The 25,460-nt window shown below is 48.5% G+C and overlaps 1 protein-coding gene across 13 annotated transcripts in view; it reads left to right on the top strand.

Annotated features, from left to right (window-relative positions):
* The window catches only part of CACNA1D (calcium voltage-gated channel subunit alpha1 D), a 301,070-nt gene that overhangs the window by 204,332 nt on the left and 71,278 nt on the right, over positions 1–25,460 (top strand). For 6 of the 13 annotated variants that reach the window (XM_036102521.2, XM_036102518.2, XM_036102519.2 and 3 more), the window contains exons 10-21: positions 7,149–7,236; positions 7,506–7,565; positions 8,547–8,573; positions 11,935–12,095; positions 13,126–13,351; positions 13,480–13,687; positions 16,393–16,513; positions 19,473–19,587; positions 19,969–20,038; positions 20,905–20,971; positions 21,702–21,849; positions 24,333–24,462. In XM_036102521.2, the coding sequence (XP_035958414.1) occupies positions 7,149–7,236; positions 7,506–7,565; positions 8,547–8,573; positions 11,935–12,095; positions 13,126–13,351; positions 13,480–13,687; positions 16,393–16,513; positions 19,473–19,587; positions 19,969–20,038; positions 20,905–20,971; positions 21,702–21,849; positions 24,333–24,462 (1,421 nt within the window). The remainder of the gene's footprint in view (positions 1–7,148; positions 7,237–7,505; positions 7,566–8,546; positions 8,574–11,934; positions 12,096–13,125; positions 13,352–13,479; positions 13,688–16,392; positions 16,514–19,472; positions 19,588–19,968; positions 20,039–20,904; positions 20,972–21,701; positions 21,850–24,332; positions 24,463–25,460) is intronic. The other 7 variants (XM_036102523.2, XM_036102524.2, XM_036102532.2 and 4 more) reach the window with 2 other exon arrangements.

Raw genomic sequence — 25,460 nt, 5'->3', positions numbered from 1 at the left:
ATTTAATTAAGCATGAATATTCTTAGACTGGAAGACAGACTTCTTAAACACTTTTCCCCAATGATGCTTTTTCATCTAAACTGTTTAGAAATTCCAGTGATGTTATTTGATTGATTTTGATTTTCCAGGTTACGTTTTTCACAGGGCCTGCTGGTTTTCCACCCTCTGGCTGGTTTGCCCGGGACATACTAAAGCTAGTAGTGCTGGTTTCAAGGATGAAGTTAAAAACAGACTTCTAGGATGCAAAGATGGGGGGGCACTTGCCTTTTGTGAGCGGGGATGAGGAAAGGGCTCATGTGGGAGCACAGTTCATTTTCAAGGTCTGCTGTAAAAAAGAATGCTAAAAGCAGACCCTCACTGGAAACCTGGGGTCAGCGTCAGGACCACCTGAATGCAGAGCAGTTAATGCAGACAGCTGGTGTCCTGTCCTGCCTGCCAAACCACCACCGCAGCCTTACAGCAGTGCGGGGCTTTGCCTCTGCACCCCACACGGTTTACCTAGTTGCTTCCACTGAGGTCGGCCCTGGTCGGTCGACTCAGAGGAAGAGTCGATTTGACTGTAAATAGGGCCACCAAGCCAACTGCCAAGGGAGCAGAGGGGACACACTGCACTGTTCGCTCGGTAGTAGCCTCTGCCGTCGTGGGAACGTTGAGCTCGTAGGTTGTAGGAATTGGAACAAGCCATGGGTGGTCGAACTGAAGGCTTTTGGAGTGGACGAGAACGGAGTATCAGACATAAGCCCCTCGGCCTCCGGAGAGCACATTGTGGGCCTGAGATGAGAAGGAAACTGCGTGGGGGTGGGCAGCCAGTTAGGGGCTGGGTGGGGCCTGGCTCACGTAGGCTTGGTGTCTGCAGAGGTTTGTGAAGAAGAGCTGGCTTTGGTGCAGCCCCTGGAGGCCTCTGCAGGAAGACTGGGCTTCAGGTAAGCAGGAAATATTGTCACTGACATAAGACAAAACCATTTTCAAAGACTGACGGAGGACCCTGGCCCTGGGCTGGCAACCGCGAGAAGATGAGTGGTCTGTCCCCAGAAGAGAAGAGCCCTCTCCTTGGGCATGCAGGTGCCCGTCCTCCTGAGCAGGGGCTCGCGCCTTGTGATTTTTCAAGGATGTTTTGCTAGCTTTCTCAGGCAAGTGGAGAGAGGAAGAAGCCTCATATTTTCAGGAAACTTTATATTTTGAGTGGGGGAGGTCTTTTATAGACCGAGATGCCCAAGGACCCCAAAGAAGGCCCCTGATGAGGCTGGTGGAGCGAGGGCCCTCATGGGGATGCGGTGCTCCCCATGTCATTAGTCATACAGAAGTAATTATTGTCAGGGCATCATTCATGCTTTAGACACAGAAACCTTGGTCTGGCCTTGACCCACATTCTCCGAGAAGAGGCTGACTTCTTTACAGCAACCAGAGTCTGTTACCTTGTGACAGCTGAGGGTGTCACTACTAGCAACCATGGGCACATTCCTTCAGGGGATGTCATGGCACTGCTCATGCTTGTCATGCAAATAAGATTTAAAAAAAAAAAAAACAAACCCACAAGACCTTGGCTTCGGATCCCCTGTTCCCAAGGAAGGCGGCCATGACTGCCATTGCTCAGTTGTCCAACCTCATGCCCGCACCCGTTGAGAGGAAGGGATCAGAAGGTTTAGGCTGCTCAGGTTTGGGGACAGATTCAGAGAGGCATCCCTGACTATGCAAGAGAGCCTGTCCTGTGGAGAACAGGGGCTCGAGGCTCCAAGAAGCCCAGGACATTTGTGAAGGAGGCTGTTTGGTGTGCCAGGCTCGAGAAAGATGCTGGGGTGCTCTGTGCTCAGTTGGCATGGGTCCCGGGGCTCCCGTGGCTGGCTGAGGACTCCTGGGGGGCTGCTCCCTTCCCCAGCAGCTCTGCCTGGAGGAGACTTGGGAACGCTTCTTCTGGGCAGACTTCTGGATTCCTGGCAGCCCTTCTGAAGGACAGTGGGCAGGGGCTTCACAACACTGCTTCCCTGCTCTCTCTTCTCCGAGCTGGGGGAGTGCAAGGGAAACCCCCTTGGTGCTGGTGGTAAAACCAGACAGACAGCCTGCGGGTGTTTCCTCTTTAGAGCAGTTCAAGCAGGTCAGAGTTGTAAATGGGTCTTACAGATGATGTCACCCAAGAGCTCCTGTTCTAGATTGGCCAGCTACACCCAGGGAGGAAAAGGGAAAGGACTTGTCCCCACGTTACCGGTGACAAAGGCCGAGCTTCTTTGACATTCCTTCTTGTGTCTTTTGAGCTGAGTAGCCTCTGTCATGGAAGGATTGGAGATTTTGCTGTGCCTGTTAATAGTGAACATAATTTTGGGGCTGCCTACTTGCAGCCACACGCAGACTCATTCACCGTGTGTGTGGGTCCACGTGTCCATGAAAATGCTAGTTAGTTGTGCTGGCCTGAGAAATGGCGTGTTTCCCCCATTTATTTTGTGTGGCATTGCCGGTGATAGCATCCGGGCCCAGCAGCAGAGCTTGGCAAAAATGTGGCACAGCATCCGCAGAGAGCGCTCCCAGCGGGGCCCCGCCTGCGGAGGCCGGGGTGGCTTTCGTCTGCAGTCCAGGGCCCGCTGGGCTGCTGTCTGGCATCACCTCCTCCCCGACAGCAGCCCTCAGGTCCTTTGCTCAGCGGGCCCACATTCGAAGCCTCGGGGTCTGCCCTGCAGCTCTTCTCGGAGATCCCAGTGCCTGGAGGAGCTTGCAAAGCATTAGCCCTGCGCTTCCCCAGGTTTTCAGCAGGCAAATTGCAGTGCAGGTCAGCATCCCATTCTAGGCATAGGCTTGTCCTAATGCCTGGTTTCACCCCAGATTCTGGAAATAGTTTTAAAACTTGTATTTTAAAAAAACTGCAAACTTGCTCCGCAGAGCTCTCAAGTTCCCTGGAATGTGTGAGGGAAAGGATTTACAGCTGCTCTGCATGCAGATGGCCCCTTGGCTTGCTTCTGCCTCTAGATGACATGATGGGACTTGGCGGGGGGCGGGGGCGGGGAGTCTCAGCCTGCATCCCTAACTAGCCGAGCTGCTTGTCAGCCATTCTGTTGAATCTGTCCTGAAGGGGACAAAGTGCTCCCCCTGCACGGGGCAGCCATGAGGCTATGGCAGCCAGTTGGGGGAAGGGCTTGTGTTCCAGGAATTTTCCCATGGGCTTACTTACGTGGATTTTCATAAAGTCCCAATAGTCACCACAGTGGCTTGACCTTTGTTCTCTCTCTCTCTTTGTTGGGGTGGTCTCCTGGAGGTGGTCTGGCTGCATACCAGGTTTCAGGGATTTAACTGAGGTCATCGGGACAGCAAACCAAGACTGATGGAGAATAGGCTTGCTTGGCTTTTGGAACTTTTAATGTGTGGCATTTTAAGGATATGCCAATATATACCAACGTGTACCAGTATATTAAGTATAATTTTAAGGGCATACCAATATACATGTCAACATATACTGATACCAAAACATATCCCAGTGTATTTAAGCACATACCACAAGCACAGGGGGCATGGCCAGGTGGGAAGAACGCCAGGTGGGAAGCAGGAGAGCTTTCTCACACCTGAACTGTGCGTCCCGAGGCCAGTTGGTCAGGTCTCTCCTCTGTGAAATCACAGAGCTGCTTCATGTGATCTCAGAGGCCCGTCCCGGTTCTAACAGTCTGTGATCCTCCTGTCCTGATAGTAAAAACATAGATGAAGTCCCAATGGGACTAAGCGAAGTGAAACTCGTATCAATTTTTTATCACTAAAAATAAGGAATGCCCAGTACAAGTGAAGGGTGAAATGCTTATGTACAAACGAGCTCCTTTTGCCCACTGGGCCTGCTGTCTCCGTACTTTGGGGAAAGGAAGTGCTCCCCGGTGACCGGGAGGGAAAGGCTGGAGCAGAGAGAAAGGCTGCCAGGGCCCCCCACCAGAGCCTGGGTCCTCTGCTCAGGTGAAGGGACTGGATCATGGTCCATTTCCGGGACCAAATGAGGTCACCCAATTCTAGCACAGTCACTGTGCTCTTCCTCTGCCTCCCCCTCACTCAGCTCTGGTTGATGTCATTCCGGAATAGGTTGTTTATTATGGGTCCGTGGCTCTCTCGGTGTCTAACCATTAAGACAGAAAAGTTACTATCTCTACTACAGGCAAAGTCAGACAGAAATGACTTGTCCGAGATAAAAAGATACAAACCATGGTTTGTTCGCAGACGAATCCATCCCCCCGCCCACTTCACAGCCAAAGCTGACTCAGGCGTGTGGAAGACTGTTCACACTAGGTGTCTCTCTGCAAGAATGGTCAGAGCAAAGGGACCCTGGGTTTGGGCCAGCATGGAGTGTCCCTTTGCTTCCAGGGAGCTCCAGGAGAGCTTTCTTGAGGTGACAACTACCATGTCTGAGCCTCACCGATTGCCTGACACTGTGGACCCACATAGGATGACCCAGGACTGTGGGGAAAACCCACCATGTATTTTATCTCACTCAGTTCTGCCAATAGCCCCAGATGAGAAAATGGAGCATTGGGGAAGTTCAGCCACAGAGGTGGGGTTAAACTGGGATCTGGCTGATCCGAGAGTCCACTTTTAGCTACAGAAGGATGGAGTCTGCCAGGGGGGCAGGGAAACTTCTCTCCATCAGTGCAGCCTTGACACCATGCCACACCGTTAACCTCTCTTTAGTTTCTGTCTGGGGAGTTCGCCTTTGTTTCTTATCTTTCTCCCCACTTGGTTCTCATGTTCAGGGACTAACTAGTACATTTCATTCACTAATAGCTGGCACGGAGCCAGAAATGCAAAATGCCCCCCACCCCATAGGCAGCATGTAATTTATCTGCTTTGATCGGATGGTTGGAAAAAAAGAAGCTTTAGGAATGACATGCAGCAACTGCACTGCTCTTATCCCGGGACAGGGCCCCAGAGGGTAAAAAGCCACAGTGACTTAGCCTGTTCAGAAGAAGTTTGCTCTTTTGGAAAGAATAATTACAGATCCAGGATGATTAGTAGTAGAACCGTGAAACATTAAACGGTGAGAGGCAGAAGTGGCCCTCGAGAGTGTGGAGGGAGCACCACCACTCTCCGCATGGGGCATTGCAGCCTGCAGAGAGGTGAGACTGTGCCCAGCTCAGTCAAACGTTAACCGGGGCCCCCCCACTGACCCCCACTCCTGCCCCGGGTCACGTGCTCTCAACTGCTGGCCCCTTAGTGGTGACAGTAACTACCAAGAAAAGCGTTCCACAGAGATGACTCACGGTCATATTTGTAGGAGTCTCCCACTGTGATTTTCTTTGTCACTTAAGACAAGGGTGACCTATGGGAGGAGCCCATAGCAGTGAACTTCATTGAATTTTACAACGTTTTTGTCTTTTCAAGTCAGAGCATAAATCAGTCCTGGAGAAGAGAACTGCGTGAGCAGCTTCGTGCCTCTGTGTGTGTGTGTGTGTGTGTGTGTGTGTGTGTGTGTGTGTGTGTGTGTGTGTGTGTGTCTTTACGGAGCTTTTGTTAAAGGTTTTTCTGTGGTTTGATTGTGTAGGATTTTTGGTTTATTTTTGACAGGTTTTTACATGGAATTGTAAAAAAAGTGAATCAAAGTTAGTAGTTGGTTTCTTTTGACTTAATTGAGGAGGAAAGGTTATTCTAAGAGAATATCAGTAGTGTGATGCGGGTCTGTCGTTTTGCTCGTTTTGTCTTTGCTGCCTTTGTCTAAATGCTCCCGGACATGGCTGTGAATCTCCCACCCGGTCAGGCTCAGTTCCTTGGGTGCCCCCAGAGGGAAAAGGACTCTCTTTGGTGCCCTCAGAAGAGATGTTTCTCAGCTCTCTGGGCCTCTCAGGTCAGGCCCACCTTCATCCTTGTCATTCACCATGTCCCTCGCCTACACAGAGCTCACTGACCCAGCTCCTCTGGCCTCCGTGCCCGGGCTGCCCTCAGAATCTCCATCACGGCACTAAGAACCACTACCAGCTTTTGCAGATCCAAGCGGAGGCATCCTTGCTAAGAGGAGCCGCATCGGCAGAGCCCACAGCGGGGAAGGCCTTCCTGTTGATACCACAAGGTCTATAAAGGTGGTCGCTACAGGTCAAAAAGATGCATCAGGGCAAAAAATGCACGTGGTTGGGTGGTTCTCCCACATTTCCATCTTCAGTGAACCCCTCTCCGAACCCTAGAGCAGAATTTGTTATTCCTTACTGCGTGTTTCCAGAACTCCTTGCATGGACCCCCGAGGTGGCTCTTTTCGTAGTTCATGGAAATCCATGGGTTTTCCAGGGCAGGTGCAATTCTTTGTGCCCTCCATCTCCTTCATGGCCCGGCTCCAACACATTTTTAGGATGCTTATAAGGTTGAATCAGGAGGATGAGAAATAATGCCCACATGCCAGATGGTGGGTCCCTGGGCCTCCCATCACAGCTGGTGCATTTCTACATTCCCTCCACTTCCTCTGCTCAGGATCCAGCTGTAGAGGAGTGAGACATGCCCAGAGACCCCGGTGACACCGAGACCACAGTCAGTTTTGCCCTCTGGTCACTGCTTGGGAGAAAACCTTCTACCTGTAAGACTGTACTTCCTTTGTGCTCTAGTTCTGGCTGCTTTGGAAAGAGCCTTCCTCATGTTGGCTTCACAAGCTCAGTGGAACTTAGCAGATAAATTAGCTACTAATGAGTAGAGTTCTTAAATTTTTAAAAAGATTTGTGCTTGGTACCTTCCTGTCCTCCTGCATCCAATACTTCTTCTCCTTCAGTATATTTACAATAAGAATTCATGTATGAAATACTGGTCTAGTCACAGATTTTCTAGAGAACACCAGTTGGGCCCAGCAAAGATGCCGCTGTAGCTTGAGTTGTTTTGGTGGACTCTCAGTGCACTCCTGGAAGGTAAGAGAATAAGCTGGTGCCAGGCACAGCAGCTGGGTTCAGTTCGGCCCCTAGGCTTCTTGAGAAGTGTCTGAATGGACAGAGCTTCCTCCCGTTGGGGAGGGGAGTGGTTCTCTGTGGGCTTTCTCGGCAGATCGGCAGATCACTGAAGCAGGGACTCCCTTGCCATAGAGGTGCCTGGCCTCTCACCCTTCCTTGCCCTCCTCCTGGGCTCCCAGAGGGCCTGCCTGGAGGCGGCGATCTGCAACCAGCCCACTCCTGGGCATGCGGCGCCTCCAGCATGCCGGCTAAAGCCTTGTCTTCTCCCCGCAGCCAGCATGCCCACCAGCGAGACCGAGTCGGTGAACACAGAGAACGTGAGTGGCGCAGGCGAGAACCAAGGCGGCTGTGGGAGTCTCTGGTGAGTGTGGAGGCCGCTTGCCCTCCTGCCTCCTCCTGCCTTCTTAGGGGAGCACCTGTGGGGCAGGCACCCCAGGCCATAGCCTCAGATGCACGAGGGGTGGGTGGGCTCACCCTGGACCCCTTGGTCCCCCTCCCCATCCATCCCATCCCAGGCCCCCAGACCCCCGGCGTTTCACATGCCTCTTGCCCCAGAGCAGCCTGTCCTGCCGAGGCGGAGCCGGCCGCGAGGCGTGCCAGGTAACCTGACAATTCCACTGTGTCCACTAGGTGCTGGTGGAAAAGAAGAGGCACGGCCAAGGCTAGGCCCTCTGGGTGTCAGCGGTGGGGGTAACAGGCCTGATTCTCTTCCCGGTCTGGTGTTGGCATCAGTGCTTTGACGAGGAGCTTGTATGGCAGAGTGGCTGACAGAATGTGCTGCATATTTCAGTTTCCTTCCCTGGCGGGTTCTCCCAACCTCCTGCGTGGCGGCTGGACCCTGAGAGCTCACGGCACTTGTTTGGGGAGCCCTGCACCATCCTCTCCTAACGGTGGAGGGCGCCACCACATTCACCCCTGTTGGCTTCTGTCTCGATGACCTGGTCCCCAGCGGGGACCAGCAATGTGCAATGTGCAGAGTACTGCCTGCTTTGGGGAGCCCATGCAATTTTGGTTCATTTGCTTCCTGCTGGTATCCCTTAGGTCTTATCTCTGTAAAGTAGAGGCGGTGTTTTCAAGAGAATTTGATCTTCTTGGCAGTGATTCATAAAAATGATGTGTTCTGGGCAGAACGCTCAGCAGTTTAAGAAGTGAATTTGCCTCTGTTGTCTTGCTCTGCCCTCCCTACAGCATTGTGAAGTAGGCAGGGGGATGGATTCGTCTTCCTCATTTTACAGATGAGAACACTGAGGCTCAACAAGGTGTGCTGCTTGCCCAAAGCCATGCAGTTAGTAAAGAGCAGAGCTAGGACTCCTAGTCCAGTGCTCTTTTTGCTGTAGCAGCAGCACATTGCTACTGCTGAGTGGCTGAGAGGCGAGCAGGGGAGGCCCCCCTGACTTCAGTCTGGGGAAGTGGGGTCTGGGGAGAAGAACCCCGGGCATCATAGCCTCTGACAGGGCTGTGCAGGGCCGCTGGCTGAGTCTTCTCGTGCCTGGGCCCTGGAGGGTGTCTTGTCTCCTGCTCTGCTCTCACCCCTGACGGCTCACTGGGGGAGCTGGGGATGCTGAGCCCAGGCTTCTGTGCATGGCTTTTCTGATCTCTCAGCTGAAGTGACGGGGAGCGTATGCTCAAGCCTTCCTAACAGAAATCCTATTCTTTTTGTCTTTCTTTCAGCCAAGCCATCTCAAAATCCAAGCTCAGGTCAGTATCATCTATTTTTTCTTAAGCCTGCGTGTTGGTGTTTTACTTTCTAACTTCTCTATTATACATGGAGATGCTCTAGACTTGATTTTTACTCTATGCGCGAGGACATTCATATCGAAGATCAGTCTGTCCAGTCAGTATTCAACACCTGCCTTGGAGAGCAGCAGAGTAGGTGCTGAAGATCTTGCCCCAAAACAAAGCAATGAGCTGCAACAATGAACAATTTCTTGTCACTAATCAACCCTTTATATTGCCCCCACCCCGAGTCATTTCTCAAAGAGACATTTCTTGTCACTTTTCTGCTTAAAAGTCTTCTATGGAGGGGAAAGTTCAAGAGGTCTTCTGAGGTGCTAGTGATGTTCTGTTCCTTGCTCTAGATGCAGGTTACATGTTTAGTTGCTAAAAGCTCATTGAACCATGTACCTATGATTTGTGTACTTTTCCATGTAAATGTTATTTTTCAATTAAAAATGACATTTTATCACCATATACAAAAATTAACTTAAAATGGACTTAGGAATAAATGTAAAACCTAAAATTGTAAACATTCTAGAAGAAAACATACAAAGTCTTTGTGACCTTGGGTTGGCCAAAGGTTTCTTCTTGGATACAACACCCGAAACACTGGCCATCTGAGTAAATAAGCTTCAGACCAGAAGAAAAAATACTTGCAAAACATTTGATATAAAAGACTAGTATCCACTATATAAAAAGAATACTATGTAAATATGATGTGAGTAATAAGAAAACAACAAAAAAATGGCCAATAGATTTCAATAGGCATGTCACCAAAAAAAAAAGAGCTATGGAGGGCAAAGAAGCACATAGAATGACCATTGGTCACTAAGAAAATGGAAATTGGAATCACAATGAGACAGCACTGCACACCTTTTAGAACATTTTTTATACCTGTGGATCAAATTTTAAAATCTGACAATACCAAGTTCTGATAAGGATGCAGATCAGCGGGAATTCCCATGTGTTCCTGCATGGTGCATGGCATGGCCATTTTAAAAACAAATTGGTGGTTTCTTGGAAAGTTAAACATATATTTACCCTATGATCCAGCAATTCCCCTTCTGAGGTATTCATATAAAATGACGGTATATGCCTGCGTGAGAAATTTTTATATAGGAGTTTATAGCAGCTTTGTATACAATTGCTGAAAACCGTAAGTAAATCCAATGTCCATAAGATGGTGAATGGGTAGACAAGTTGTAGTTCATGCATATGTTGGAATAATGCTCAGCAATAAGGAAAAAACTGCTGATAGATACAACACAAATGAGTCTGGAAAGTATTTTTGCTAAGTGAAAGAAGCCAGTCTCAGAAAGCTCTATATTGTATGATTCTCTTTATAGGACATCCTGGATAAAACAAAACGGTAGGGACAAAAAGCAGATCAGTAGTTGTCAGGGGCTGAGGTGAGGAGGGTGGGTTACCTATTACAAAGAGCTATGAGGGAAGTTCTTTGAGTGATGGAAATATTCTACCTCTTGATTGTGGTGGTGGTTACAAACCCTATACCTAAATATTAATAATTACCATATGTCGATTGTATCTCAATAAACCTGACTTTAAAAACAATTGGAAGCCCTTCCCTGACTCCCTATTGCCAGAGGGCATATACCTTCCTTCATCATTTGGCCCCCGGCTCACATTCTGGCCTGATCTTTTGGCACCCCTCCCACACTCCCCACTCTGTGGTTCTACTGGACTGCTGTCCGTTTTCACCAGGCTCTGTTTCTTCCCACCTCAGTCCCCTTGGCCATGCAGTCCCTTCTGGGTGGAGTGCCCTCCTGTCTGCCCCTGGTGAACTCTTACTCTCTTAACCAGAGCCAGCCCAAATCTCAGCTTTTCAGGGAGGCCTTTCCTGACTCTTGCAAAGAGCATTTGCTGTTCCTGTCTTTTTGTTCCTGTACCCAGGATGCTAAGTACATCACTGAGTGGGGATGGATAATTATTTGCCCCAACCTTGCATGCTTTTCAAGATCAGAGGCTACAGGACGGTGCATCTTCTTCACCTGTGTAGACCCAGTGTCTGGAGCCCCAAGTGAGGGGCAGGATGGGAAGTGCTGCAGGCCTTCAGGAGATGGGACAGTGAGGCTTCCAAGATTTGGGAGACACTTGAGACTTGTTACTGCAGCATAAATAGACCCAACACTGGTCCTTTTTCAGACCACCTTGCTTGTGTGTACTGAATTATGCATCGCAGGAGAAACCCAGCCTCAGGGGCAGGCTTCAGTGTCCTCAGTGGGGTTTTTCTATACTGGTCATCATGTTTCCAGCCACTATTACCACTGGAAACCACATAGCAAGAGCAAGAACAAAGTGCACTTTTCTAGTTGCAGGTCTTGTTGAAGAGTGGGCACAGTTCTTTCTTCGCCTGGTCCCTGGGTTACGGTGTGTTCAGCATAGCAAAGCAGCTGGGTCGGCCAGAGCTGCGGCCAGGACGCAGCCCGGGGATTCCTCTGACTCAGGTCCCTGGAGGAAGTGCCCACCGTTCCCATCCATGAGCACAGCCTGCACAGGGCTGGCATCACTACTCGGCTGGCCTTTTCCCGGGACCCACTTCACCAGTCCGTCCTGTGGCAGGGAACTTTTCCCACAGGGAGAACAGGCTAAGGGAGGGAATACTTAACCTAATTACAAGCCGGAACTAAAAGTCAGTAGAGGACATGCTACTTGTCTGTCTGGCTCGGCTCATTTTATTTGTATGAAAACACAATTCAATATTGGCTCTTCTCCTGAAGGTATATTTTGAGCCTCACTAGTTAGAAAGGGCACCGGATGACTCAGTATGAAGACTCATGTCCTACTCGGCTTTGACAAGTCTGCCAGGCTCCAGAGAAACCTCCCAGATTTAAGAAAGGACCGAAAGTTTCTGTAAAAGGAAATCTGGGTTTGGAGCACTTTGCTGCCTGATAAATTCTGTATGATGATTAAGATGCCGCAAGAGATGTATATGAGAAGCCAAACGGCTCTCTACACTCGCAGTGTGAACAGATCCATGTGCCATATGGTGGGAATGTAAATTGCATATATGTGTGCAGGCTCAGTTTTGCATCTGCAGACGAATCTATGAATATCTAGATTTTTCTAGCTGGTTTGAGGACTGTGCATGGCAGATTATGGAGTCGTCTAAAGCCATAGGAAGGAAACTGCACGATCAGGTCAAGATTACACATTTCAAGTATTTCAAGACCAATGTCATTTCTATGCCATGTGTTCTCATCTTTCCTTCCTGCACCCCCTGATCTGGATCTCCAGAGCTAAAGACAAATTCTGTCTCATGACGTCATCGGGCACTCAGAGGCCGCTTCTACTGTTCACGGAGTCACGTTTGCTTCTCTTGCAGCCGACGCTGGCGTCGCTGGAACCGCTTCAATCGCAGAAGATGTCGGGCTGCTGTGAAGTCTGTCACGTTTTACTGGCTGGTTATTGTCCTGGTGTTTCTCAACACCTTAACCATTTCCTCTGAGCACTACAACCAGCCTGACTGGCTGACGCAGATTCAAGGTGCGAGCAGAGACTGTGTTCTTTTCGTTCTGATCCCGAATTAGGGCTTCCTGAGGCTGTCCGGCTGCAGTTTAGTCTTAGCTGATCCATGTGTAGTGACAGGACATTTCCGGGGGCGCTAGAAGCCAGAGGAACCATCCAAACCCAGGCTGCACCTGGAGTGGTGGGGGCGCAGCCCACATGGTGTGCTGGGGCCAGCTGATGCCGTATTTCGTCTCTGGCATATTTCGTCTCTTTAACCGGTTTGATTGCTTCGTGGTGTGCGGTGGAATTACCGAGACCATCTTGGTGGAGCTGGAGATCATGTCTTCCCTGGGGATCTCTGTGTTCTCCGTCTTAACCCTATGACAGCCTAGGGCCAAGGAATCTTGTAGTTGGAAGGGACCTCATCCCCCTTCTCCCCGTCCCCACTAGAAGCTTTATTTTCCCGTACGGTATTCTTGGCAAGTGGTTGTTTCTCCCCTACCTGGAAGGGCCCAGGAGTGTGGGACAGGAGTTCATCCCCAGAGACAGCCTGTTCTGAGTTGGTCAGTTGTGATCCATGGGGAGGTCCTATTTCTGTCTAGCTCTCCAGCCTGCTGGGTGCTGTTTTCTGTGGTTAGAAGTGACTTTGATAGACAACTGCTGCTTATCTCATGGTGCCCTAATCAAGACCAGACTGGCCTTTCTGTGACTAATTGAAACAAAAAATATAATACGTTGGTGTAAATGCAGAAGCACAGGCTTTTAGGGCTAGAAAGCCTCAGAGATTGTGTGGTAAACCTGCTCCTCCCCATTTTATAGTTGGTGAAACTGGGGCGCAGAGAACTCAAGGGACTTCTCCAGAGTCCCACATCTAGGTGGTAATAGAAGCAGGACTAGAACCCGGCACACAGACCATAAACGTTGGTGCCACATGTCTGTAATGGGGGCCATCACGAAGACTGGGGCAAGGTGTTGGGGCGTTTCCAGCAGAGACTGGTGGGAGGGAGGTCTGGGGAGGGAAGACCAGTCTGAGCCACGCCCATGATGAGACCCTTTGTCTTTCCAGATATCGCTAACAAAGTCCTCCTGGCTCTGTTCACCTGCGAGATGCTGGTAAAAATGTATAGCTTGGGTCTCCAGGCATATTTCGTCTCTCTCTTTAACCGGTTTGATTGCTTCGTGGTGTGCGGTGGAATTACCGAGACCATCTTGGTGGAGCTGGAGATCATGTCTCCCCTGGGGATCTCTGTGTTTCGGTGTGTGCGCCTCTTAAGGATTTTCAAGGTGACCAGGTGAGAGCGCGTGTAACTCACTGCAGGTGTTTTCTGGCTGGGGGGTGGTGAGCAGCTGCATCCTGGCCCCGTGATGTCCGCTGTGTCCCGTGCGCGTTGTGCGCTCACACCCCCATCTTGACTTGTAGGCACTGGACTTCCCTGAGCAACTTAGTGGCCTCCTTGTTAAACTCCATGAAGTCCATCGCTTCGCTGTTGCTTCTGCTTTTTCTCTTCATCATCATCTTTTCCTTGCTTGGGATGCAGCTGTTTGGTGGCAAGTTTAATTTTGACGAAACGCAGACCAAGCGGAGCACCTTTGACAATTTCCCTCAAGCCCTTCTGACAGTCTTCCAGGTGAGCCCGTGCGAGGAGGCCGTGTTTGACGCCATCTTGTCCCTTCACAGCTCGGGAAGACAGGATGATTCTGCTGGGATTAGTGACCTCTGCCCCAATAATGCTCTGACAAATTCTGCGCCACTGAAGTCGATTGTTGCGCACCTGACTCCAGCTATCTAGGGGGCGTGATTTCATGTTTTCGTAAGACCACTGGATATGGGACAGAATAATAAACCAAAAACATCTGTTTGATTTTGTGAGGTTTCCAAGGTTCCTGGGAGATAGGCTCTATAATCCTCTTCCTGTTCTTTGTGAATTTTTGATTGCAGGCAAGTTTTGTGATCCTGGATCTAATGGATTTGTGCAAGGAGGTGAATTCTAAAGCCCTCATGCTCCGGTGTGTAGTCAGAGGAATCAGGGTGCTAGAAGAGTTGTGACAGCCTTCTGCCCCCTTGCTTCTCCCTCCTGTGATGTAACAGGGACCGGCAGGCTCCGAGCATGGAGCCTATGTGCAGGCGACGAGGCTGAGATGGAGGGATGGTGGCAGGTGGCTCGGCAGGTGGCTCTGCACTCAGAGCAGCGACCTCCACACCCCGCCTGGCTTTAAGCGGAGGTGTTCTCAACCCCCTCTTCCTACGTTGTGAGCCGAAACCCTTCCTTAAACAGACAGTGGCAGATAAATTTTAAAGACCCATCTGCCCTTGTCGCTTTTCATACATGCCATCAGCAAGCTCCGGAGCCCGGCCTGGGAGGCAGGAAGGCCTGGTGGGAGGGACCGCAGACATCGAGGTCCCCTGCCGGCCCTTTCAGTGCTTGGCTCTGTGACCTTGGAAAGTCACTATCCTTTGTGGAAAAAAAAAACAAAAACGAAACAAAAAACCAAGAGACTAGAGGGAATGATCTGTAAGATTAGTTTCCACTTGGTCATTTTGAGGAGAATAGAATTACTGTCGTTGCTATGGGGCCATACTTTTTTGAAATATACTTTAATTTTTTTAGATTATACTTAATTTTTAGCCACTGATTAGTTATTCTTTTTTCTGTTTTCTTTCAGAGAAACCCATATGGTGGTGGTGGTTTTTGGTAGCACCTGTGTGTGGCACAAAATTCAGATGTTTACAAAAGGATATAAAGTAACAAATGAGTCTCCTTCCCACCCAGCCACCAATTTCTCCTTTGGGGAACAACCACCATTGAATAGTTTCTGTGTATTCTTTGAGATGTATTTGCCCTTAGATGTAAATCAGTGAACCTACCAACCAACCTACCTCCCAATGAATGTCCCATGATGTAGATGGTAGCTCATTTTATGTGCCGTTTTCCCGCTTCTCACCATTTCAAGTGTCCTTAAGAATCTATCTTATTGGTCCATAAGAGTTTGCCTCCTACTTTTCGATTCTGCAAAAATTCTGTGGTGTGGATGTCCCCTAATTCATGTAACCAGTCCCTAGCCGATGAATATTTCATTGTGGCCAGCCTCGGCTCAATGGGTGACCTTGAATACACACCATGGACACGTGTGTGAGTGTAGATTGTAGGGTAAATTCCCCAGAGGTGGAATTGCTGTTTTGAACAGTGTGTGTCCATTTTTAACACTGATACTCTTGCCCGGCACGCTCCTCAAAGTAGCGGCAGTCCATCCTCCAGGGATGGGGTGTGGACGCTGTCCGACACCTCACCGCTTTTTACCACAGTGGGTGTTCAAACTGTTTGATGGTTGTCTGACAGGTGAAAATGGTATCTTGTAGTTTTAATGCCTATTTCTCTTATCAGGAGTGAACCTGAATGTTCTCGTGTGACTAAGAGCCACTAAGTTCCTTTCCTGGGAACTGCTTTATCTTTTGAAATCATTCACCCATACTTCTGTTGGGTTGTGAGCCATGACAGTTTTATTTTTTAAAGTGTCTGGGGCAGATAGACAATACAGAAGCACATGTACTCTCTCTTTCTCTCTCTGGAAGATGGTATGGTTTATTTTTATTTATTTATTATTATTATTTTTTAAATAGTATGTTTTTAAAATGCTATTTAGGTTCATCTGATCTTACCTCATGATAGATTGAGTTATCAGATATCATCAGTAGAGAAGATTCCATGTGAAATTTCAGGTAGTTATTAGTATCTACTCATTGGATAGTTTGTAAATTTACATGAAATATTTGGAATTCCCAGCCTCTACAGATTCATGGGTCTAATTCTCCATTTCTAGTATAGATTAACCGTGTAGAATAGTAGGCAGCCATTGAAAGGATTGAAGGCACTTACTGACACATGGGGTCTCCAGTATATTGTTGAGTGGAAAAAAAAAAGGCAAATGCAGAAAAATCATATAGTATGACATCCTTTATGTCCAATAAGTCCGAGAAGACACCAACTACCTCTTTCCTCTGGGCGGGTATCTGTGTGCTTATGTGCACAGAGGTTCTGGAGAGAGATGCACCAACAGCATGCTCTCCGGGGGGTGGTGGTGCAGAACTGGGGTGTCATCAAAGATTAGGTAGGTCTTATATGTAGTGCTGCTTTAGTTCCATGTGAAGAATTAACTCCTGTGTTTGTGTAATTGAAAACAGTGTTTTGAAAACTCTACGGGGTAACCGATGGATTTGTTGAGCACAGCGAAAGGCAGCTCAAACCAGATTTGGGCGGCCCCCGGCGGGTTCTGGAGGGCCGTTGGGAGCTGCGGCCCAGCTGCGTGTGGACTGACCGCGGTTTTGGCCTCTTAGATCCTGACAGGAGAAGACTGGAACGCCGTGATGTATGATGGCATTATGGCCTATGGCGGCCCGTCCTCCTCAGGGATGATTGTCTGCATCTACTTCATCATCCTCTTCATTTGTGGTAACTGTATCCTTCAAGCTGACCGGGGGCTTTGTCATCATCATCTCGCTTTGTTTCTCCCTGTCTGAACTTCCCTTTGGTGGTAGTGGTGGTGGCGGCCGTTGGGGTGGGGAGATGAATGCCCTTACCTTGTTAGCCCAATATCTGCTCCCCTTCACTGTCGCTGGGATGGCATGGTGGGGTCAGAGTTCCAGTAGCCTTTGAGGAATGAGCAAACTGGGGAAGGGAGCATGGGACAATGTGTGGGCTGTTCTCGTTGTCACCCAGCTTGGCGAGGTCCCAAGGGAAGGCTTAGGGCAGAGCCGAGTGGTCTTCCGTGCCATCATGCTTGGGAGGTTAGGGTTCATCTGTGTCTCTTGAGACCCTTCCTAACCAGTGGGGACCCATTGCCAATGGCTTGACATAAGCTCCCCGGACCAGATTTGGCTTTGCTGATCTGTACATCTCTGGGGATCAAGTATCCATTGACTAACTGCTGTGTGAGGCTCTGAGCTCTTTTCTGACTCCTTTTATTCCTTTTCCCTGGCAAGAGGCCCTCCCTAATTCTAGACTTCTGGAACTTTGGATCTCTCTTTCCCTCAATCAGACCCTTTATGACCCTGTAACTTTTGGTTGTGTTTTCTCTCTCTCTCTCTCTGACCTCCCTGACTGGCACAGACCTGGCATATGGAACCCTCCATGAGGGTTTGGCGAAAGAGCAGTTGTACAAATATGTGAATACCACCTCTTGGTCTTCACTTTTCTATTTTAAAGAATCCTACCTGGATTCTTCTAAGAAGCCCCAGATTCCTTCAGCTGTCTTCCCCTTGTTCTTTAGTGAGTTGTCCTCTGTGCAGAAGCCCCAGCACAAACTTCTAAGGACAATACACAGAAACCCCACTAGTCCCTCAGGCAGCTCCAACACCCCTCCTACCCCGAGGTGAACTCTCCTACCCGATTCATCCTTATAGCTTCTACTGCACGGGGGGCCAGATCCTACTGGATTTGGAATGGGTGCTTCTCCATCCCCCCAGCTCAACAATAAGCTTCTTGAGTCAGGAATCCCTTCTTTGTATTCACATCTCTCATGGCTTATAGTGGAGGGTCTTGCACATAGTTGGCCCTTGGTAAATGCTTGTTAAAGGAATGATCAGTGTTTTCTTATTGTGCTCTCCTCCATGAACCCTTCAGGCCAGAACCCTTCTGGCTTTAGGTATGTGGAGAAGTATTCTCTGGCCACACTCATTCTGGTTACATGTTGTGTGTTTTGTTTTGTTTTTTGTAATACATGTATCACTATCTGAAATGCTTAAGTAGTTTATGTTCTGTCTCCCCCTACATGAGAGTAGGGACTCTGGTCCGTCATGTCCCTAGCACCCAGCACAATCCCCAGCATGTTGGAGGCGTTTGGATCTTTTTGAGTGAATTCCAGAGCACACCACTATTTAGGAGGGTCTGGGTAATGCCTCTAAATACAGATGATGGGTGTTTGCTCTTGGAAACTGTCTATTACAAACTTGCAAGATTTTTCTATGGTTTATTACTCTGGATGTGCTTTCCACTACTCAAAAGAGTTTGGTGTCATTGCAAGACTAAGGATATATTATTTCTTCATTGAGATCATTGGTAGGAATTCTCAATACAGTTAGTCCTGCACCAATCCCTACCTGAGCCATCATTATCCCACACATATCAGAGGAGGGCTTGCATTACCAAGCCATCACCCAGCCCAAGACAGATCGCTTCCTTGGGCTCATTACAGCTCTGCTTAACACATAGTCTAACATACCAAAGGCTTTTTGAAAGTTTTAATGCAACTCATTCATGTTTCTATCATCTTTAAAGACTTGAATAGATTAGTCAAGGATGATATCCCCTGGAAGCTATTTCATCATCAGTCTCTTTGTTAGGTTACGTTTGTGTTACCCAGCTGAGATTTCAGATTGCACAGGGCCTGGGGGACAGTGGTACACCTCTCCCATCTCAGGGCCCTTGGGCTCCCACAGTCTTGCACGCAGATGACCATGCATCAGCCAAGGACAAGCATGTTCAGAGAAGGAGCCATCTTGACTTACTTCCCTCTGATCCCTGTGCTTCTCAAAAAATGTATTTAACTGCTGGTGAATAAGAAACAGGCATCTTCCAAAAGATTTGGGAATCTTGTTCAGAATTATTTTTTCTTCTATCCAAGGAAACCACACATACAACATTCTAGTAAGAGCCAAAAACCTGATAGCTTGTTCAGTCACCTCACTTTTTAGGATTTGAAAAAATAAAATTCAACCACAGTAGTCAAAGATATAGCTATAGTGGGGCTATTCAAAAGAACAGTTGGGCACCATCTGGCAATATATCAGTGTTTATGCGGTGAATGAATGAGTATCCGCAGACTCTGAAGACCATTTCAGATGAGAAAGACTCAGACTGCATTGTGCAATCATCATCTTGAATAATGTGTAGCCTTTAAAAGGGTCTATTTGGGAAAGCATGCCCTGTATATATATATATATATATATATATGTTATGGGTACGTGTGTGTTTTAAAAGAAAGAAAACAAAATGCACAAAGCAAAATGCAAAATGCATAATGACACCATGTTCATATAATAGATTGTTTCATGCAGTGTGCATGATAGCAGTAGATACCTCGGTGTATGGAGACACACGTGTTTGTGCAAGCACATATGTACGCACACCTATTAAAGGAAATGTTGAAGTTTATAGGTTTTCATGGCTTTTAGTGGATCTTAATTTTGCTTCTTTCCAGACTGTCTTCTACAGATTTCTAGGGTTTTTTGTTTTTGTTGGTTTGGTTTTGTTTTTTAAGCAGGCTCTAGCCTTCTGGTCTTCCTAAGTGAATACAGCACTTAGGGGACAGTCGCCTGTTACCAGCCTTCTGGAGCACAGAGGGGTGTGACATTGCCATTGTCGACCACAAGTAGTTGCATTTAGAAATTGTGTTGTTCCCTTAAAATGTTCAAACTAGATATCCTACTGAATGTCTTCTTGGCCATCGCTGTAGACAATCTGGCTGATGCTGAAAGTTTGAATACTGCCCAGAAAGAGGAAGCTGAAGAGAAGGAGAGGAAAAAGATTGCCAGGTAACCCTGTTTTCACCCGAGGATGGAATCTTGGGCAGAACCCAGGCCCTCGGCTCTCCTTCCCTCAGAGCCGAGAGTAGGAGTCACATGGTCCCATGCTTCAAGAATCCCTGTGGTTAATTTTGGTGTCATAAAATAAATGATGTGTTTGATGCTGATGAGCTCTCACATGAGAATTTTAATAAGATGATCCATGTAATGAACCCAGCGCACTGAGGTGAACGGGAAGCTCTGAGTGTGGGTTGTGCTATGTTCTCGCTTTTAGAGTTGTTTCCAATTAAATTCTGTCCTTCATCAGGCCACTGTGGATTCCGAGTCTGGATTAGCATTTTTGTACATAGCAATATGGTTATTTGGTTTCTCGTGTTCTTTTCTCTGTAGAAAAGAGAGCCTGGAGAATAAAAAGAACAACAAACCAGAAGTCAACCAGATAGCCAACAGTGACAATAAGGTATATGTCCTGAAACACTTCTCCCCTTTCTGTTTCAAAATGAATCTGTTGATATCATCACAAATGTACCATTTACACCGTGAGAAGTAGCCTGTGTGATATTTTGGTGTGAGAGTGTGGTACACCATTGTAGACACTGGCTTCCCAGGGGGACTCTGGGTGAATTTAGGCAGCTAGCTGGCGATCAATCAGTGTTTCACCAAATAACCAGCATGGGTTAAATATTTAGGGGGACCACCTATTTTTTCTTTATTGGAATTGTGTCATCAGACCTGACCTGTTAGTATCTTCTCAGTGGGGGTTAAAATCGAGGATTGTTAATAGAAATGTGCCTCCAGAAGGAATCTTGGGATTGGGGATCTGGGTGCTCAGGGCTATACCGTCAAACTTCATCCCACTTGTGACAGCTCTGGATTTTTCATTCATTTGTTTGGTTCCCTAAGTCAGTAAATACTTATTGAGTGGTTTTTGTGTGGCAGATACTGGAGCTTAGCAATGAAGAAGACCAGCGAGGTCCCTGCGTGCGTGGAACTCGCATCCTAGCAGGGAGACAGCAATCTGCCGTGCAGTTAGCATACAGTGTATGGAACAGTGTTGGGTAGAGAGGGGCGTGGATGGTGCCGGCTAACCATGCCTGGGTAGAGGTTATGCTCGTTTTCTCCTCATCTGCCCTCAGAGCTATGTCTGAAGCAGAATCATCACTGGGGATACCTGTCCCTATGCATGCATGCACTTACATGCAATGTGCATTTTGGAGAGAGTTTCTCTCTGTGTGCTGAATGGCAGGGCTGATTCTTCACTTGGGTCCTCTGCAGTGCATTGAAGTCAGAGTCTCCCCTCCTCCCAAGACCTCTCTGTCATCCTAGGTTACAATTGATGACTATCGAGAAGAGGATGAAGACAAGGACCCCTACCCACCTTGTGATGTGCCAGGTATGGTGGCCGAGGCCAGTGACAGGCTCTCAGTTCATGGGTGATGTGGCTTTGCTACCACACAGTGATCAGGGGCTCAGTCTGTGGCCGGCTAGCCCAGCTGGCGTGATGGTGGGTGGTGAGGCTGCCAAGGCCACAAGTCTGGTCCCCTCGTGGAGCAGTTAGCCCTGCTCTTTGTTCTTGGTCACCCAGGTAGCTTACGTAACCCAAATTCCAGGTGGTGGGGAGAGAAAGTGTGAGTGGATCCAGGCAAGCCCCTCTTCTGGGAAATCTCTTTAGGAGGCAGTGAGCCATTCCTACTGTTATTACTGCTCACCTGACCCTTTCACATTTGCTGGTGCTTTTATTGCTGATGTAGCAGGGACTGTGGGGGTGGGGGATAATCATGTTTGGCTTGAAGTCTCACACACAGTTTTTCAGGCTGAAGCTGAGCAAGGCTACTGGGGAAACAGCTGGGTGCTGGGAGTATGGCAGTGAGAATCCCACCACTGATACCTTCTGTGTGTGTCAGATTTGGAACCGCTGGGAACCTCCTTCCCAGAACCACACACACTCACAGACAGGCACACTTCTTGGCCCCCCACACTCACTCAGTCCATATTCGGAAGGGTTTTGATTAACGTAAGCTGATAGATGTGAGAGGTTACTCTCCATGTGAAATTGCGAATAATAATTCAAACCAGAATGCGATTGTTATTTCATGCCTATAAAAAAGGTGTCTCATTTAAAGTAGGGGAAGAGGAAGAGGAGGAGGAGGAGGATGAACCTGAGGTTCCTGCTGGCCCCCGTCCTCGCAGAATCTCAGAGTTGAACATGAAGGAGAAAATCGCCCCCATTCCTGAAGGGAGCGCATTCTTCATTCTGAGCAAGACCAACCCGTAAATACCCAGTTTCTAATTTCATTGCTCCTGTGTCTCCCCTGTCACCCTACAGATTGCTTGAGGGGGTGCTGGAGATGGGATGAAGGAGGGTGGTTCAGGGCCTCTTTCGGTGCCTATGCATTGGAGACCCTGAGTCCCTCTCTTGCTCCAGCTTTGCCTTTGCCCTCTGTCTCTTCCTGGCCGTCCTGTTCTTGGATGGAGGTGCTGTTAGGAGTATGACTGGCCCCTGGGACGAGTGCCATTCCAGATTCTCCTCCCCTTTAGCCCCTGTACTGGTCAGAGCCCATGGCTCGGGTGTCCATGGGTTGTCACTTCTGAAGTGTTTTCCATCCAGAGGACCCTTTCTTCACGAGTGGGTCTTTCTGTTGAGATGCTTTGGGGATGAGAATTTTGTGGCCAAGTTCTGCACAGCATCTTCATCCTGAGATCCAGTTTAGTTAATCACTATTCCCCATTGAGTTTTATGGCAATACAGTGATATTGCTCAATGATATTTTATAGGTGGTACCTCTTCAAATCAGGCCTATGGTATCCTGCTTAAAATAGCATTTCTCATGTTAAAATGATAAGGTGCTCACCAAGAGCACGGTACTTACAAGTACTGCAAGAAGATGACATTTATTTACTAGCTGGTTTCTAGGTTTTAAATCATCTGAGACAGATGGTATACCGGGGCGGGGGGGGAGGGCGGAGAATGAATGGCTCCTGGAAAGGTTTCTAGAATTATAGAAGCAGTTCTTGGCTGTCAGAGAAGAACTCTATGGAATTCACAATCCCCAGGGAGACACAGGTGGGAAGCAAGGCTGCAGTCCTTAGTAACTTGAGGATTTGATGGTAGTTTTTATAACTCATCACTGTTGAGAGTTTGGGTGTCTCTTTATTTTTTAAAAAAGATTTTATTTACTTATTTGAGAGAGCAAGCATGAGCAGGGGGAGGGGCAAAGGGAGAAGTAGACTCCTCACTGAGCAGGGAGCCTGACTCGGGGCTCGATCCCAGGATCCTGAGATCATGACCTGAGCTGAAGGCAGACGCTTAACTGACTGAGCCACCCAGGAACCCCTGGGTGTCTCTTTAAAAAAAACTATTTGACTGATACTACTAAAGCCTACAGCTCACTGGATCTACATATATTGAAGGAATGGATTGATTTCCCCCCAAAGCTGTGAACACTCCTGCACCTTGGAATGTGTTCCCAGACTCACCTGCTAACAGCTTGCAAGCCCTCCCAGGGCACATCCCAGCATGAAGCAGCCCCCAAAGGGAGGTTTCTCATAAAGTTGACTCCAGTTTTGAAAGTGAAAAAGGAAAATATTTTCAAGGGAAAACATACATGTATTCTACAGGCTAAAAATAAAATCTTTAAATTCTGAAGTCAAATGTTGAGGTGAAGGGTAGTCTAGCACTAACTAGCCCATGGGACGGCAGAGACAACAGGACTCTGAAGATTCTGTCACGTGGTACGTAAGATCTCTGTGCAATTTGTGCATGATGCAACTTTCACTCCACTTTCTCACCTGTGCTTGTGGGTCAGCCCCAAAGTTTAAAAACACAAACAAATGTGGCACCTGGGTGGCTCAGTCGGTTAAGCGTCTGCCTTTGGCTCAGGTCATGATCCCAGGGTCCTGGGATGGAGCCCTGCATCAGGCTCCCTGCTCCACAGGGAGCGTGCTTCTCCCTCTGCCTGCCTCTCCCCCTGCTTGTGCTCTCTCTCTGTCAAATAAATAAATAAAATCTTAAAAAAAGCAAAGCACTTATGACAGAATCTCCACATAACAGGATATTTTACCAAGCCCATCTACTAGTCATTTTCATACAGCCAGGCTACAGTATAAGATTTTAATTTTTAATCTAAGTATAGTTGACATACAATATCATATTGGTTTCAGGCACACAACATAGTGATTTGACAAGTCTGTACATTACACGGTGCTCACCGTGATAACGTGATTACAGTATTACTGATGATATTCCCCATGCTGTACTTTTCATCCCCATGACTAGCTTATTTTCTGACTGCATGTTTGTACCTCTGGATCCTCTTCACCCATTGCTCTCATTCTTGTGAGCTGTTGCAACGAGCTCTGCGCTCAGCTTCCTTCCTTAGGCGGGGATAGGAAGCTGCTGGGCTTCTCATGTCATAGGGGGAACTGTTACCGTCCAGCTGGATTGGAAATCTCCCTCAATTCTTACTAGCTGTGTCACCTTAAGAAATTTCAAATGCGTAAGCCTCAGTTTCTCCACTTGTGGCCGGACGATAATCCCCCATTTTAAGGACTTAATGAATGATGTCTCTGGGGAGCCCCCACACAGAGCCGTGGCACTGTGGGCCCTTGGGGTCTGCCTTCTGGGACTTTCCAGGGGCCCACAGTCCGGTGGCTCGGGTTGGCCAGGTGGGGGCGCGGGCAGCATAGCAAACCGCTATCCTCTGCCTGACCTGTGACCGCCGAGGGCTGTGTCCATGCAGCGGCTTTCCCCACAGGATCCGCGTGGGCTGCCACAAGCTCATCAACCACCACATCTTCACCAACCTCATCCTCGTCTTCATCATGCTGAGCAGCGCCGCCCTTGCTGCTGAGGACCCCATCCGCAGCCACTCCTTCCGGAACACTGTAAGCCACGGGGCAGGGACAGGCGGGCGGGTCTTTGGCTGGGAGGAGCACTGGTCTCTCTGGCAGGGGCCATCACTCAGGGCTAAAGGCTAGAGGTGGCCTCTCCTCATTCACCTGGAGGCATCTGGTATTTCGGGACGTGTGTGCCAGGGGGGTTTTGTCTTAGCAGGACAAACCTGGTTTGAATCCTGTCCATGACACTTCCTTTCAAATACTCTGCAGTAACTTATAGTGCATTCAGGAGCCCCGCTTCTCCTTCTCTTTGTTCCTTGCTGCCAACATTTTCGTCGCTCTCTTCCCCTCCCTGGTCAAATTCATGTCCACACCTATCTTGAGATTTCTGCCCGCATCCAGCAGGAGAGAAAGTAGAAATGGAACCAGGTATGTCTTGTGCCCAGAAGCTCATATTTAGGGTTGGTGGGAAGATGTCTAGCTGATGCGGGCTGAAATTCACAGAGCCACTTGGTCTCATCACGGGGGGAAACACAAGTTGGGGGCGATGGCGTGTGGAACCCCGTGGTGCAGTGGAGAGGAAGAACTGTGTTTTGGTGGGGCCAGGAGGCGGTTTTACAAAGAAAACAAGTCGGCAGTTTTCTGTTATCAGTTTTGTACTTCAGGGAGGAGAGCACCCTTCCGCAGCATCTGTGCTGCTCAGAAATTGTACCCAAAATAGTTCTTGCCTGAGCTGTCCCATCCTAACAGTTCAGCTCATTCAGCACTGAGAACAATGCAGAGAGTGAGAATAATCCACAGGTGACACAGCTTCAGAAGCCCCATAGTCTGTTGACTGCTTTGGCCTCGATACCGTAGTGCAGTTTCAGGTGGTTATCGGGAAACCCAGGAGAGGGAGGCCCCCAGGTGTACGAGGCCATCGGCATTCCTGCCTTGCCTGGTTCGTACCTCTCTGCGGTCATCAGATTGTTAGAGATTTGAGGATTAAGACAGATCCCCAGATCGGTGTCCCAGGATTTTGGTTGTGACCATCAAGCCTTGTGCTG

The sequence above is a fragment of the Halichoerus grypus genome, chromosome 1 (genome assembly GCF_964656455.1).
Source record: "Halichoerus grypus chromosome 1, mHalGry1.hap1.1, whole genome shotgun sequence".
NCBI lineage: Eukaryota > Metazoa > Chordata > Mammalia > Carnivora > Phocidae > Halichoerus > Halichoerus grypus.
The sequence above is the reverse complement of the archived record's forward strand: the minus strand, read 5'-3'. Positions and strand labels throughout refer to the sequence as shown.